The sequence below is a fragment of the Bos mutus genome, chromosome 4, assembly GCF_027580195.1.
Source record: "Bos mutus isolate GX-2022 chromosome 4, NWIPB_WYAK_1.1, whole genome shotgun sequence".
NCBI classification, from domain to species: domain Eukaryota; kingdom Metazoa; phylum Chordata; class Mammalia; order Artiodactyla; family Bovidae; genus Bos; species Bos mutus.
In genome coordinates this window covers 69884210-69902002 of record NC_091620.1, presented here as the reverse complement: position 1 = coordinate 69902002, position 17793 = coordinate 69884210, and the positions used below count along the sequence as shown (strand labels likewise).

The following is a 17793-nucleotide window of genomic DNA, read 5'->3' as shown; positions in this document are numbered from 1 at the left end:
GTAATATCTCCCAAGCCTACTCCTATCCCCTGACTTTCTGCCCATCACCAGCTTTGCTTTCAGGAAGTTCTGGGCAGATTCCACCCAGCTGGGGGGCTTGCAGAGCATGGAGGGCTGCCATTAGCCTTTATGGTTCCTTTGAAAGGACTAGAAAAAGATATTCCTATCTCTGGCATTCTGGCCACAGTGTCCAACTTGCGTTTTAGCCCTTGTTTACCTTCAGCAGGGGCACTCTTGTACAGGATCATTTCTTATAAGATATTTGTAATTTATGTGAATATGAGCTGAATTCAGGACTCATTTCAATTTAGACACTGCCCTTCCTAAACAAGCAGCAGCTCATGTTCTGTTTCAGTAGACACTACCTAAATTGTTTTCATCTCGATTAACCACGGTAACAACAAAAAGATTTCATTTCTAGGAAAGAAACCGAAGAAAGGAAATTCTACCTCACCACCAGTGGAGGGTTCAATATCCAAATATTTGGAGTCACAAACAAGGTCTCCCACTCCCTGGGCCTGGCCAGATGTGATGTTAGGGAAGGAAGTAGCACAATCTTTGGCAAAATATTTGAACACTCTCCAGGTGTGTCCATAGTCTGTGGAGCGTTCAACTAACATTGCAGCAGGCCGAAAAGTCTAGAAGAAAAATCAGTTAAACTTGTCATGCTTCGCAAAAGTAGAATTTATAACTCATTCCAGATTGACAATATTTTGGAATTCCATTTTTAATACCTTTGTTTGTATCTTTTTCAAATCTATTCTAAGGAATTCTCTGGTGGTTCCACTGCAGAGGGCACAGGTTCGATCCCTGGTCAGGCCACTAAGATTCCCCATGCCATGCAGCAAGGCCAAGAAAAGGAAAAGAAAAAAAAAATCTACTCTACCATGAACACACCAAAATCTTTCTATCAAGTGGGCGACTACTTATGAGCATATGTTTTGTCTCAGAATCAAATTCCATTTTAAAATTGTTTCTGTATAAATTAATTGAAGAAAAATGGCATGTACTTTTTTTTTAAAAAAACCAATGCAGTTGACATTTTTATAGCAATCTGCATGTGGTTTTCTTCACTTAGAATACTTTTCCTCTGGCAAAGGCTTATACATCCTTCAAAATCTACCATGAAGTTCACCGTTTCCCCGAGTTGCCTTAGCCATGTCAGATATCGTACATCTATTTTTGCACTTGTCACTCTGCATTGTGATTTCAAAATTATATATCTGTTTATACCTATGACTAGACTGTGAGTTCTTTGAAATCAAAGACTACTTCTTAAATTTTTAAAACTTTTAATTTTATGTTCATCTTTTATAGCTAAAACCTAGCACCGGGCCTGACAAAATTAGAATTCTGATGAATGATTAAAGAATGACGATAGCACAGATTTTCTCTGGCATCTAACTCAGTAAAGAGCCTTTAAATTTTCTTCCTCTTTTGATCACATTTTTTTTTTTTTTAATTTCCTTAAATAATTTCCAGTGCCTGGCCTTTTATCCTCCAAATTATCTTTCTAGTTCTTGTCATCTCTAGCACCCCAGAGCTTGGAGGTTTTCTTTCTCCTGTATCTTTCTTCTAAGACTCACTCTGTCTTTTCTTTTTTGTTAATCATGTAAGTTATTATTTAATGAGCACTGGTGTTTTTTTGTTTTTCATTCAAGAGCAAAAAGCCCAGATAACAAAGCTCCAGTCTGGATTTTAACAGCTTTTTGTTCTCTGCAGGGGAGCAAGGAAGTGAAATCTAAGGTATGCCGAGCATTTGGTAAGTAGATAAGGGGGCAGCAGTCTACTCATCTGTACCTTAAAGGTCAGAATAAGGTGACTGAGCTGAAATAAGGCCTCTAGGTCCAGTCTGATGCTGACATGATCAAGACCTAAAGGAAAATCCAGAAAGAAGAAAATCAGTGATTTTGAGAGACAACTGTTTACCTTGCTAATTCCTCAATTGTTTGTAATGAAACCCTTTGGAATCTTATGGCTGGTGATTAACACTCTTGCCAGGTCTGTTGGAGTGGCTTTCCATGCCATTCACACTCAGGATAAGGTCTATGTGAGGGTAAGTAATATCAGCTTTCCCCTGATTGTGCCCACATTTATATTTTAGTGACAACACGCACAGCCACAGTGTGGCAGCATGGCACACCACCAAGGGAGTTCCTGGATGATCCCTGTAGGTAGAAAGAGAGGGCTCATCGTGTTCACCTTAAATCTTGACTTCATATAAGCTAGGAGCCAGCACATGGCAAACACCCACACCCTCTCCTTCCAACAGCTACAAGGAAGCACTTGACCTAGCTGTATTGTCACTCAGCAGAAAACACATCTTGGATTTTTCTCCTGGGACTGAGGGTCTATGGGCGCCTCTGTGGCGACCAATCATGTTCCTGTCCAATGGACGACACTGAAAAAGCTTCATACTATGCTTGCCCTAAATCATCTTATATACTGATGATGATGATTTCCTTACTCCCTTCTCATGGTCTAGAGTCCCCTGCAGGAAATACATTTAGGTATCCAAAGACAATAGAGGGACTATAGCCCGAACATCCTGGCCAGGACTTTGCACTGAGACAGCTTGGTGCCATCCAGGTATAGCAGGGATGTGAAGTATCAGGTCCAATCCAGACATGATGGAAGCTGCTTTCTAGAGTAGAACTGTCCAATGGATGTATGAGTCCCATGGGTGATTTAAAATTTTCCAGCAGGCATATTTTACAAAGTAAAAAGAAACAGGAGAAATTATTTATATTTATTATCTCTCTCTCTCTCTCCCCAAGTGAAAAGTGAAAGTGAAGTCGCTCAGTCATGTTCGACTCTTCGCGATGGACTGCAGCCTACCAGGCGCCTTTGTCCATGGGATTTTCCAGGCAAGAGTACTGGAGTGGGTTGCCATTGCCTTCTCTCTCTATATATATACAGATACATAAAATATATTTTATATATCTATAAAATATATTTATCCATATATTATAAATAACATGACATATTATAAATAACACACACTACAGGTAATAAATATATAAAAAATATATATATATATTATAGATAATATATTGTGTGCTGTGCTCAGTCATGTCGAACTCTTTGCAACCCCACAGACTATAGCCTGCTAGGTTCCCCTGTCCATGGGATTCTCTAGGCAAAAATGCTGGAGTAGGTTGCCATTTTCTACTCCAGAGGATCTTCTCAACTCAAAGATCAAATCCACATCTCTTGTATCTCCTGCATTGGCAGGTGGATTCTTTAACACTGTACCACCTAGGAAACCCTAGATAGACAATCAGATCAGATCAGATCAGTTCAGATCAGTCGCTCAGTCGTGTCTGACTCTTTGTGACCCCATGAATCGCAGCACGCCAGGCCTCCCTGTCCATCACCAACTCCCGGAGTTCACTCAGACTCACGTCCATCGAGTCAGTGAGGCCATCCAGCCATCTCATCCTCTGTCGTCCCCTTCTCCTCCTGCCCCCAATCCCTCCCAGCATCAGAGTCCTTTCCAATGAGTCAACTCTTCACATGAGGTGGCCAAAGTACTGGAGTTTCAGCTTTAGCATCATTCCTTCCAAAGAAATCCCAGGGCTGATCTCCTTCAGAATGGACTGGTTGGATCTCCTTGCAGTCCAAGGGACTCTCAAGAGTCTTCCCCAACACCACAGTTCAAAAGCATCAATTCTTCGGTGTTCAGCTTTCTTTATAGTCCAACTCTCACATCCATACATGACTACTGAAAAAACCATAGCTTTGCTTCCAAGAAGCAAGCATCTTTTAATTTCATGGCTGCAGTCACCATCTTCAGTGATTTTGGAGCCCCCCAAAATAGTCTCTCACTGTTACCTTTCCCCATCTGTTTGCCATGAAGTGATGGGACCAGGTGCCGTGATCTTAGTGTTCTGAATGTTGAGTTTTAAGCCAACTTTTTTCTCTCCTCTTTCACTTTTATCAAGAGGCTCTTTAGTTCTTCTTTGCTTTCTTCCATAAGGGTGGTGTCATCTGCATATATGAGGTTATTGTTATTTCTCCCGACAATCTTGATTCCAGCTTGTGCTTCATGCAGCCCAACATTTCGCATGATGTACTCTGCATATGGGCTTCTCTCATAGCTCAGTTGGTAAAGAATCTGCTGCAATGCAGGAGACCCCAGTTCAATTCCTGGGTTGGGAAGATCTGCTGGAGAAGGGAAAGGCTACCCATTCCAGTATTCTGGCCTGGAGAATTCCATGGACTGCATAGTCCATGGGGTTGCAAAGAGTCAGACATGACTGAGTGACTCTCAGTTTCACTCTGCATATAAGTTAAATAAGCAGGGTGACAATATACAGCCTTGACATACTCCTTTCCATATTTGGAACCAGTCTGTTGTTTCATGTCTAACTGTTGCTTCTTGACCTGCATATAGATTTCTCAGGAGGCAGGTCAGGTAGTTTGGTATTCTCATCTCTTGAAGAATTTTCCACAGTTTGTTGTGATCCACACAGTCAAAGGCTTTGGCGTGGTCAATAAAGCAGAATTAGATGTTTTTCTGGAACTCTCTTGCTTTTTTGATGATCCAACGCATATTGGCAGTTTGATTTCTGGTTCCTGTGTCTGTTTTAAATCCAGCTTGAACATTTGGAACTTCTAAGTTCATGTACTATGGAAGCCTAGCTTGGAGAATTTTGAGCATTACATTGCTAGCGTGTAAGATGAGTGCAATTGTGCAGTAGTTTGAACATTCTTTGGCACTGACTTTCTTTGGGATTGGAATGAAAACTGACCTTTTCCAGTCCTGTGGCCACTGCTGAGTTTTCCAATTTTGCTGGCATATTGAATGCAGCACTTTCACAGCATCATCTTTTAGCATTTGAAATAGCTCAACTGGAATTCTGTTACCTCCACTAGCTTTGTTCATAGCGATGCTTCCTAAGGCCCACTTGACTTCACATTCCAGGATGTCTGACTCTAGGTGAGTGATCACACCATCGTAGTTATCTGGGTCATGAAAATCTTTTCTATATAGTTCTTCTGTGTATTCTTGCCACCTCTTCTTAATATCTTCTGCTTCTGTTAGGTGGATTAGCCATGTTTTATGTGCTCAGTAGCCATATGTGGAGCCACAATATTGGAAAGTCTAGCTCCAGAGAACAATGACCTGACTGTGGTGAACTGGGATATAGCTTAGTGTTCTAGGGTAAATGGCTTGGGGAAGGGTTTGTTGTTGAGAGGGCAGCCACATCCCAGGCTCTGTGTCAAAGGCTCCCAGCTCTTTCTGGAAAGGAGATCACCTGTTCCCTCTTGTTCTCAACCAAGCACTCAGTTGAGAACACATCTTCTGTACAGTCAGCTTTGACAAAAGGGCATTCCCTCTTAAGGAGACATGGAATGAATGTTGGGCATGTGGATCAAAGCAACTGTGAAGCAAAAATGGTCCCATTCATCAGTGTGGTAAAAACTGCCAACATTAACTAAGGAGAGTCCAACAAGAGACCAATCATTAGGATCCAAATGAACTAGCATTTAATAGACACCAATCAATGATCTTACCTATTATCCCCTCTTATGGCCTGGGATCCCTTTAGGGAAATATGCTTAGAGTCCAAACAGAATAGAGGAATTGTAGTTCAAGGTGAGAGATGCAGGGATGTGGCAAATGGAATCCTCTGGGGGGATTAAAGCTCCAGACCAGTGTTGAAGAGGGTCCATACGAGTGAACAAGCTACATTAAACACATAAAGCTGGGGTGGGAAATAGGAAATCCCTGATCAGGTCCAAATTTACAGGGGCATCTAGGAAACAGGGCCAGTGTGAGGTTCAGGATCACAATGTCATGAACAGGGAAGGGCAAAAACCAGGAAGGAAAGAATTGCAGTCAGTAGCCAACTAGCCCTTCAATTAAATTTTTACATTAAAATTTTTGATTTGCAGAAAGAAATATCCTTTCTCTTTCTGCCTTCATATGTTGAAGAAGGAAAAAGCACATGGCATTAACTCTCAGACTTCCCCTGGCATTATTATTTCTGTTTTACATCAGTGTATTTTTTATTAGGCTTAATTTACCAATACCTCATAAACTACTCCCACCCCCCTTTTTATTTTCCCAAAGAACAAGAGCATACAGAACTGTTCCTCACATGAAAAAAGTAAAACATTCTCAGGTATGTGCTTAAAAAATACTTCTATTTCTCAAGAGGAAAATATTCTTTCTTAAAATGAAAATTGAATTTTGCTTTTATACAGGGTTTTACATTCTCAGTGGATATTATTGCACTTCAATATAACTCCTTGTGTGATAGTGCCAAAATCATACAGAGAGAAAGATACCTTACAAAAATGTGAAGAAATAAAAAATTGAACAGAAACTTGGTCATACCATTTTCAGATTGCCACCACTTCTTTTCTCTCTCTGGTTCAAAACTTGTGATTAAGTTCTCGATGGTGTGGCTGTTGGGTTGGGTGTGTGGATCATATGGAAATCTGGGATCACAGATGAAGCATTTTTGTTCCCCCTGGAAAACACATCATTAAAATTAAAAATAAATAGTCGTCATTACTTATTGTTGATCTGAATTTAAAAACAAGCTGGATGTGCTATATTTGTCATTCAATCTAGCTAAAAATAAAAAGCAGAGGAAATTACAAGACATAAATTTTTCCATCAATAGGTGCTTGACTACCAAAACAAACAAAATTAAGACTTGACTTAGAAATTTTATAAATGTAAACATTTGGGACAAAATTGCAAATTTGTAGAACTAATAATTTTTTTCTCATACAAGGACCAGAGGGTTTAGAGTTTGTTTTATAGAAAAATAACTAGGATATACTCGAGTTGGAATAACTTCCTTTAGTTAAAAAAAAAAATTAGTAAGAAATTAATGAAACAATTGGCCATTAGTTTATCTGCAACCATCATCCTTTCTCTCTCAGATATTATTTTTGGCATAAAAGCTTCCAGAGCCAAAACCTTTACTGTGCACATGTGGATTTTGTAAGAATTTCATTAAACTCATTACAGAGAGACCCACCCTCTTGTCTTGCCAGGTAGAAGGTTTTTGTGAATTGGAACTAATTTTGCTTGGGATGGATTTTCAAAGGTTTTAACAGTCAAGACTGGCCTTTTGAGTTTGCATCCACTTGTAGCTGTACTTACTTACAACTCCTGAGCAACTCTCCCAAAGGCCTGTCAATGGCCTGCATAGTTGTTCTGGCTAATATCTGTGGGACTCTGGAGGAGCATTTTTGCAAAGCTTCCAGGAAGCAGGAGTGATTTCTTACAATCCTCCATATTGGAAATTGCCCAAAACAGCAAATATGCTGGTAGGTATTCAGCAAACGCTGGATTTTATGCTTGACCATGGCTTACAAGGGCCTAGGTAATCTGACCAGTCGCACCTCTTTTGTTAAACAAATGCATGATGATTTTAATGACTATTTCAGCTACAGATTGTCAAAGTAAACCAGACTTTCAAGAGAGTGTTATAATCTTCTTATATTCACTGGCCATCGTAAGCCCTTATACTTGAAGAAAACCAAAATGCCCTTTAGAAATTAAGGACCAGTACAAGTTAGGTCAGTTCTGCATATGGGGAGATTTGCCCCACATCTGTCCTAATAGAGCAACAGGAGCCCAATGATTCCACCAAAAGTTGCCAAGACTTGAAAATATTTCCAATACTATGGAAAATATTGGGGAAAATGTTTAACTTCAGGCTGTTTATTTTTTTTCTGTAAACATGTTAGAAGTACAGTCTTTGATGGAACTGGCTACAGAGGATGCTTAGTTGTGGCAAATAGATATGAGAGGCCCAACCTGGGTAACACTCTGAGTCAATGCTGACTTAAACATTTGGAAGAGAATCTTTTGCTTGAGAGCTCTTTGCTAGTTGATGGATGAAAAAAAAATTATCCTCCATGCCACATGAATTTTATGTAACTAATGCTTATAGTTTCACCTGTAATGCTTTGTCAGCTGGAAGATATTGTGGGATTTTTTTCCCCCAGTTCTAAGATTTTTAAGATTTCTGATTCCCTAGACTGAAGAAGTTCTGGAGTTTGTTTTACTTCTATTTGGTGTAACTTTGCCATATAGGAATATCAAGTTCTAAATATTTTAACATCAAGTTCAAATGATTAGGCTCATGAGAATGTAAGCAGATGCCAATAGTGGAAAGACAAGATGGGTGATGCCAGTGTTGCAAAGTTCCTAATATTAGAGTTGGGAAACACTGCTTTGTCCAGGGGACCTGGCCTTAGGAAAGCTACTTGAAGGGCCTTCCATCCCACCTGACCTAAAATTGAGCAAAACTTCTACAGTGTCACTTTCTTGCCCAGGTAGAGAATTTGCTCTCTTATACAAGTACTTCCTAAACTTAGACCAGGGCTAAGCACTCAAGTATTGTCTCCACTTATTTATAATCACCCTCATTTACTAAAACCAATGAGAACACAAAGCCTTCCCAGAGGCCTCCAGGAATTGGCTTACACAAACAATACATGGAAAAACCTGGGTCACTAACATTAGGCTTACACCCAGCTTCCTTCCTGCACATCCTCTCAGTTAAGGGGTTGGCATAATTGCCTGAGGCTTTTGAGCAGGTGTGATATTCAGATGACTTTGGATGCTTGTTTCAGAGCCCAGGGAAGAAAAAAAGCAACTTGTCCTTTTATAAGACTGGTCTTTAAGAATAAAAGGTACAAAAAGATGTTCAAATTGGGACTTGATAGTCTCTAAACAAGACAATTTCCAAGTGGCATTGAGACACTGGCAGACAATCAATTCAAGTCTACACTCTGTCCATCTCCATCTAAAGTAGGGCAGTAAGAGCCCATGTTCAGCATAATAACCCTGAACCCTGAGGATCTTCCATCTTCATCCAACTCATCAATTATTTAATAAGTCCACTCCACTGGAGTCACTAAAGCAGCCCATTAGAACATATATTGTATAGTAGTCCCTTCAAAGACTGAACAAAGAAAATCCACCTTTTTTGTTTAATTCTGAAGGTAACAAGAAATAGATGAAGCCTGTCTTCCTTATTCCCCAGTTGGTGATGGTTTCCCAGATGTTGAATTGAATCACTTGTGTCTCTGATGTTTGGGAAGGTGGACTGTTTCCTTTTTTCTCCTTTTGTCTGGATGGCCCTACATGTACTTGGAAAAAATCTACATCACTGATGAAATCATGTCCCAACAAGTAAACAAAGATCCAACCCACCTCGAGGTAGCTGAGGATGCAGTATTTCTGGGCTCTGTCCAGTCCACAGGTAGAAGAAGCCGTGAGCTGCCCACTGTGACCCACCGGGAGATCGCCAGTTGGGGGCTGACAGGCACCTCTGCTGCATTCATCTTGAGCGTCCACGTAACTAAGCAACCCTTGAAAACATGATAGAAACAGAACACATGAGACAGTCTAAGGGTGGTAGAAGGCTTAAAGAAGTGACTGGTTAAGTGGGAGAGTTGACAGTCCACCTATTTTTAATACTAGTTCTGTGATCATGAGGACCCTCCTGGTGGATACTGTTGGCAACTGCAACCTGATGGAAATCTCTTAGCCTAGGCGGTTATGCCATCTGTGCTCATGTCCCCACCTGGATCAGCTGAAGCCAGTGACCTATGGATGCACGTTTCTCAGCCATTGCCTCAGGTGGGATCCACTCTGTGATGCAGTTTATGCTCAAAGTCTCTTCTGGGAGGAGGTTGAAGCTGGACTCCTGCTGGGACCCCATTCTGGCTCTACTGCTCTCACTCTCTCCCTCTTCAGAGCACTCCCTCCTTCTTCAGAGCACTCCCTCAGTAAAATTACTTGCACACAAATCCTTGTCTCAGGCTCTGCTTCTAGGAAACCTGACCTTAAACAACCTCCATTCACTGGAAATTCTCTGTGTGTCCTTTTAGGGCAAATAATAAAGACAAATACACAGACATGAGGAAGGAGAGTCCTAATCCTGCCTCTTATATCTGTTGTTCCAACCTGGAGGAAATTCAACTGGAGAAATTAAGAAATCCTTGGGAAATAACTTTCTCTTAAAATATGTCAATTCAGTTGACCTCCCTTTACAACCTGGAGTGCTGGATTCAGACACACCATGGGACAGATCATGTTTCTTTGAAATAAAAGATGGCACAGATGGAATTCCAGACTGTATAGTACACTTAACCCTTGGTACCTGCCAGATCTGTCATGAAGGGTTCAATCACAGAGCATTAAAGGGCAGCTCTATCTCAATTGTCACAATTCTCTACTTTTCATGAGAAACCTCTGAGATAATATCCTTAAATGTTGGTTTAAAAATGATTTTTAAAGTCTGTTTGTCTTAAAATGTTAAATTCTGAGTTAATATAACTTAAATCTCTATATGTGAAGACAGGGTGGGCAATCCACACTATTTCCTGCCTGCACAGCTTGTCTGCTTTATTCCTTAATGTTTAAGTTACACACTTATAACCCTTAACATATTAGTAGATTTTGTTTACTGTTGGACTGAATAAAAGAAAGCAAAAGTCTTACTGGGAATAAGGTCTAAACTGAACACACTCTAAAGCTAAATACATTATGCTAAAGCTATAATGTGAGTCCTCTATTTTATTGATAGCTATTTATAGAAATAGTTTCACTTTTATTTTCTTTTTTGGGCTTCCCTTGTGGCTCAGCTGGTAAAGAATCCGCCTGCAATGCGGGAGACCTGGGTTCGATCCCTGGGTTGGGAAGTCCCCTGGAGAAGGGAAAGGCTACCCACTCCAGTATTCTGACCTGGAGAATTCCATGAACTGTAGAGTCCATGGGGTCTAAAGAGTTAGACACGACTGAGAAACTTTCACTTTCATACTTCTTTTAAAAGCATATTTGAACAGGACAGTATTTTTAAAAATTCAGTTAAATGGTTAGTTTTTTTTTTTTTTTTTTGCTTCTTAAAGCCAAAATCTAGGAACTAGTTTTCTCTTGATTGCAACTCAAACTGCAGACATGATAATTTTGCAGAAATCAAACAGCCTCTGGATTGAAAGACACAGGACCCAGAAGAGCTAAAACAATTTAAATAATATTTCTACTTGATATTAAGGTTTACTATGTATCCACAGTAAGCAAGAAAATGTAATATTGGTGGAGAGACAGACCCATAGATTAATAGAATAGAGACCTTGGAAATAGACCTACACAAATATGATCAACTGATTTTTGAGGTTCAAAGGTGGATGAAGGACAGTCTCTCAACAAGCAGTGCTGAAGCAGTTGGACAGTCAGAGGCAAAAAAATGAACTATAACCAAAACCTCACACTGTATACAAATATTAACAAAAATGGATCATGGACTTAAAAAGTAAAATATAAAACTCCTACAAACACATAGGAGATTTGGGCAATTTAGGGCTAGGCAAAGCATTTTTAGAATTGACAATAAGAGCATGATTCATAAAAGGAAAACTGGTAAACTGGAACCTCATCAAAATTAAAAACTTTATGAAGAGGTAAAAAAGCAAGGAGAATATAATTACCAATCACATATCTGACAAACCCCTTGACCTAGAATATATAGTGTTAGTCACTCAGTCATGTCCAACTCTTTGCAACACCATGGACTGTAGCCCGCCAAGCCCGTCAGGCTCCTCCGTCAGTGGGATTTTCCAAGCAAGAATACTGGAGTGGACTGCCATTTCCTTCTCCAGAGAATATATAAAGAGCTCTCAAAACTCAACATTAAAAAACCAATCCAATTGAAAATGGCAAGCAGCATGAATAGACATTTCAATGAAGGAAATACATAGATGGCAAATAAGCACCTGAGAAGATGTTCAGCATCATTAGTCACTAGGGAGATGCAAATCAAAGTCACAATAGTACTGCATGCCCATCAGAATAGCTAAAAAACAATAAAAAAAAACAAAAACAAAAAAAACAAAACTGGTAACTCCAGCTGCTGGAGAGGATGTGGAAAAACTGGATTACTTATACACTGCTGGTAGGAATATAAAATGGAACAGTCACTCTGGGGAAAAGTATGATAGTTTCTTATAAAGCTAAGCATGTGCTTATCATACAACCCAGCACTTACACTCTTAGGTAATCATCCCAGAAAAATTAAAACTTATATTCACACAAAAAACTGTACAGCATCTTTATAATAGCCCCAAACTGGAAAGAACCCAGATGTCTTTCAATGGGTAAATGGTTAAGTCTTCCCTGGTGGCTCAGATGGTGAAGAATCTGCCTGCAATGCAGGAGACCCATGTTCAATTCCTGAGTCGGGAAGATCTGCTGGAGAAGGAAATGGCAACCCACTCCAGTATTCCTGCCTGGAGAATTTCATGACCGAGGAGCCTGGTGGGCTACAGTCTATGGGGTCGCAAAGAGTTGGACACGACTGAGAGACTATCACTCACTAAGTAAAGTGTAGTCTGTCCATACCTTGGGATGGTGCTGAGCAGTAAAAAAAGGAAGGAATCATTGATACATACAACACTGTGGATGAATACCCAAGGAATTACAGTGAGTAAATAACGCCCATCTCAAAAAGTATATACTGCATATTTCCATTTCTTTAATGATGAAATTATAGAGATGGGTAACAGATGCATGGTGGCCAGGGGTGATAGAGGCAGGGAGGAAGGGAGCTGGATGTGGATATAAAAGGGTATTACTAGGGAATCCTTGAGTTTGATAGAGCTCCGGGAGTTGGTGATGGACAGGGAAGCCGGGCATGCTGCAGTCCATGGGGTCCCAAAGAGTCGGACACGACTGAGTGACTGAACTAACTGGGGGAATCCTTGAAGTGATAGAACTATTCTCTACCTTAACTGTGGTGACGGGCTCATGAATCTAGGCTTTTGATAAAATTGCATAGAATTAAATATACAGACATACACTCACACATACACGAAAGGGAACATGTAAAACTGGGGGACTCTAAATAAGGTTAGTGGACTATTTCAGTGTCAGCTTCTCGGCTGTATATTGTACCGTAGTTACTCAAAGTGCTATCACTTGTAGAAACTGGGTAAAATGGGATCTCTCTGTATTATTTCTTACAGCTGCATGAGAATCTGCAATTATCTCAATGCAAAAAAAGTTTAAAAAACCAAACAATTCTCTCTCTCCTCAAAAATCATCCCCATCGGCCTCTGGATGGTGAATCATGTAAATCCCACACTCTAAAATAATACACACAGGATGGGTTCCAGCTGCTCCTATATATTATTCCTTTGAGACAAGAGAATTTACGGCAAATTCTGTTTTAAGCAGACAGAGGTGGGAGGGATGAGCCTAAAAGGAAAAATAATTACCATACTGTGGAATAAGCTTGCTTTCTCCTCAGGTTTTTTGATGGTAAAAGTAAGAGTTTTCTTCATGGATTTGTTTTGCATTTAATGGATTACTTTCCTTCAACTTGCTCTCCAAAAATACAGGCTATTGAAAAATACTCTCTCTCTTGTGTACACATTTCCCACATCTATTCTGTTCATCTGATGATTCTGTGATTAAATGACAACCCACTCCAGTGTTCTTGCCTGGAGAATCCCAGGGATGGGGCGGCCTGGTGGGCTGCCGTCTGTGGGGTCGCACAGAGTCGGACACGACTGAAGCGACTTAGCAGCAGCAAACATATGTAGATCATGGTTCTACAGTTAAGAATATGATCATAATGTCTCCTTCCCCATAGGTTACCAAATGTCACTTTTGGGAATTTTCCATCTTCCATCTCCTTGTAAAGATTATTATACTACAACAAAGCATGACATTTCTTTCTCTTTGAGATATGGTAAGTTCCCCTTATACACTTTAAAAATCTTATTGTATAATAAGTGATTCTAGCTTGGTTAACATGGATTTTTTCTTTTTATTCACCCAACAATCCAAACCCAAAGTTCCTTTTATTTCCTAGAATTGGCATTAAGGATAAGATAAACACCTAATTTGAAGTTTGGACTTAACAGACAGAGGCTTTTTCAAAAAGGTCAGGTATAAAATCTCTGTTAGTGCTACATGTGGACTAGCTAAGATTTCCCTCCCAGGGATTTATTCTTTTAGACAAGTTTCATCCTGAATTATTTTATTGGAATTGTTACCTTAAAGATTAAACATGTTTTTATAACCTGACTTGGCCAAACTTGTTTTAATCAGGTATGTACTTTTCAGAAATAAAAAGTATTCCAAGACTTTGGGAAATGGAACTATTATTCGTGTAATATTCTACAGTCAAATATAAACTTTTGATCTAAAATACTTGGCAGAAAGAGGCTAGAAACATTAAGTAGTTAAAGCTTCATGCCTGAACATAGATAGACTCAGAAATATCCTTCCTGGATTAAAGCTTTCAATTGCCAAGTTATTACATGAGCATTAGGTTGGAAATGATTCCGAGAATAATGATGTTTCAGTCTTTAGAAAACCAATGTATTGCTAAAAAATTACATACAATTTGAGGACAGGATCTTATTAAAAATGAATTTTGGAAAGCTGGTGATTTAAAGAAAATATACAGTAAATTTTCTGTAAAGTCAAGGTTCATTTTATAGATATAACCATTACTATATGATCTCAGTAACTGCACATTGTTACACTTTTATTAAACACACACAGTGTTTTCATCTACATTAGAATTCACTTCAGAGTTCAGAAGTTTTACACATACACATTCGTTTACATACTCACATACATTACTAGGAGTGAGAAAACACGCAAAGGATGCAGATTGGTTAAGATGTGTGCTTTGTAAACAGTTCCCCAAGCCTGGGACCAATTTTATGATTCTTTATCTTCCTTTGCCAGAATGCAAGACAGGGGGTTTAAATAAGCATAGGTATTTATATCGGAGAAGGCAATGGCACCCCACTCCAGTACTCATGCCTGGAGAATCCCATGGGCGGAAGAGCCTGTTGGGCTGCCGTCTATGGGGTCGCACAGAGTCAGACACGACTGACGCGACTTTGCAGCAGCAGCAGCAGCAGCAGGTGTTTCTATAAATGCCTGTGGTTGAACTATGGGCTTCCCAGGTGGCTCAGTGGTAAAGAATCTGCCTGCCAATGCAGGAGATGCAAGAGACAAGGGTTCAATCCCTGGGTTGGGAAGATCCCCTGGAGGAAGGCTGAGTAGAGGTTGGGGGAGAGGAAGTGTCTCCTGATTGAGGAAGCCTCTCTGAGATGCTGTGGGGAGGTTTAGAACTTTGGCAAGATGTGAGTAAGTTACCCTGTGGAGGGGCTGGGAGAAGATGCTGTGATTGGTTGCTTCTGGTTTTGAACACTGGTTTAATCGCTAAGAGAACAACCAAAGCAGATGCAGATGGGGACTTCCCCGGTGGTCCAGTGGTTGGGACTCTGTGCGTCGTCTCCTGACCAATGTGTGGGTTCAATCCCTGGTCAGGAGACTAAGAATCTTGCATGCCCATAGAGTGGCCAATAAAACCCCACCCCGCTCAAACAACAAAGAAAACAGAACAACAATAAAACAGATGTAGATGAAACCAACCCTTCTCGGCCTCTCTGAGGCCAGACCTAGCCTTCCTAGTTCTGAGGGAGTACAGACCAGTGAGTCTTCTCTTCCAGTGGCTGGTGGCTCATCTCTGAGGCAGAAAACTTTCTACAGAGAACAAATGAACATTTACCATCTACAGCTGTTCTTTCCATTATGACCAGTCAAGCCAACTGAGAATTTGTCTCAGGGTTGGGGAATTGTATGGAGAAGGAAATGGCAACCCACTCTGGTATTCTTGCCAGGAGAATTCCATGGACAGAGGAGACTGGCAGGTTACAGTCCATGGGGTTGCAAAGAGTCAGACAAGACTGAGCAACTTTCACTCACTCACTTGGGAATTGTAAAATTAAAAGAGATTCTTCGAGTCTGCTGCCATTAAGAAATTCAGCATGAATCTTTGAAGATTCTAAGCAATTTAGATGGTACTCACCCAAAGCAGGGCTGTTATAGACACAAAAAGTTCAGGATCAAAGAGAGTAATTGTTGGCAACCTCTTCTCTATGACTAATGTAAGTGATTCTCAGCTTATTAAAGACTGCTCAGTCATGGAGAATTTGGCCTTTTAGCTCAGAGCTGCTACTTACTCAGAAGAGAATTTTGCCTACAAATCCTTTATGAGATTTCATCACTAGGTTAAGTGCTACATTCAAAGCAGAGCTATTTTTAAAAATTAAAATGCATTGTATTTGTAAATTAAGAATCTGAAAGTATTTTGCTCTTTTAAGTGTCTTTATCTGCTGCTGTGAATACTCCACTAAAGACTGACAGAAATAGCTATGTGGGGATACTAGCCGTGTTTGAATGAAACTTTCTGGTTGCTTGACACAGTTATACAACAGAAGAGTCATGCGAATATCTTGTTAGTATAGAAAAAAGGGGTGGATATGTTTAAAACCTATTTCCAGTAAATATTTTAGAACAATTCAATTCAAACAGAAAATGGATTTTGACATTACTCACCAAGGTGCAAAAGAAAGTTCAGTTGAAATTGCATTCTTTTGTCAGGAAAAAATTAAATTCAGTTCTGCTAGGTTTAGGGGGGAAACAAAAGGAAGGTAAAGTCAGTAACTGATAGAATCAAAAATTGTCATCAATTTTAAGTGACTGGAAAATTTGTCTGATGGTCTTTCTTTCGGTACTTATCATCCTTTAGTCTTCTTTTTCTCTCCTTTTAAAAACCTAAGTGAATAGTTAATTTACAATGTTTCATTAGTTTCAAGTATATCTGATGATTCTTTGAGACACAAAAATACCCACAGTGCCCAACTCCTTAAATAATAAGGGTATACACTTTTTTGCAAATATTTGTTTTATAGTTTCTGAAGTCACAGAATGTAATCATTAATCTATTTTGTCCATTTTATTTATTTAGAAAAAACTTTAATTATACAATGAACATGTGTACTTACTGTTAAAAAAATAGAAAAATAAGAAGGCAAAGTTGAATTGTTACCCATTGAACTACCGTCCAGAGAAAAGTAGTTAATATCTTGCTCTTTGTTTTTCCATACTTTTTTGCTTGCATATAAATATTTCCCAAAAGTAGTACAATACTGCATGCTTGCTTAAATCTATACATCCCAGGCATCTTTCTGTACCAAGAAAAACATTTTTACATCAGGGAATTTCCACTTATGGAAGGATATCAGGACCACTGAGGGGCTTCCACAAACCCAAGCTGTGTCCCCCTTTGTAGATTCAGCTATGCCCCTCTAGACAGAGGGCCCCCACAAGTCACTGTTGTAAGGGACCTTGACACAGATGGAAGTACCCATGGGCCTCTGTGAGAGAAGAGAGGAAGTGAAATGCTCTCCTGTACCAGTATTTTAAATGACTGGATGGTATACTCCTGAATGCAGGAACCAGAGTTTAACAAATGCTCTACAGGTTGACATGCACTTCCTTTCTTATATTTTCCTGTTACAAATATTTTTGCCAAGTCTTTGTTCATATCCTTAACTATTCCTCAGGATATGAAGTGGAAGCCCTGGATCAAAGAGTGTACATGTGCTCGTGTGTAAATGAAATGTTGATGCTGTTATCAACAGCCACATGGAAAGTTTGTCCCAACTTATACTCTCACCAACAGACTATGGGAACAACCATTGGCCTGAATAGAAAATTTTAAACCTTGTCAATTTAAAAAGCAAAAAATTATACCTCATCATTATTAATGTTTTTGCTAGAAGAGCAGTGAATATAAAATATTTTTCATGTACTTACAGGAGAGAATTTTATTTCCATTATGGCTTATTATAAACTGTGGAAAATTCTGAAAGAGATGGGAATACCAGACCACCTGACCTGCCTCTTGAGAAATCTGTATGCAGGTCAGGAAGCAACAGTTAAAA

At 39.6% G+C, this 17793-nt stretch overlaps 1 protein-coding gene across 1 annotated transcript in view; it reads right to left on the bottom strand.

Annotated features, from left to right (window-relative positions):
• LAMB4 (laminin subunit beta 4) overlaps nucleotides 1-16436 on the bottom strand; it is a 119639-nt gene extending 103203 nt beyond the window's left edge. Inside the window, 5 exon segments of the mRNA XM_070369606.1 lie at nucleotides 450-638; nucleotides 1801-1874; nucleotides 6347-6482; nucleotides 9191-9348; nucleotides 16403-16436. Coding sequence (XP_070225707.1) covers nucleotides 450-638; nucleotides 1801-1874; nucleotides 6347-6482; nucleotides 9191-9348; nucleotides 16403-16436 — 591 coding nt within the window.
• Nucleotides 16437-17793: the final 1357 nt, after the last annotated feature.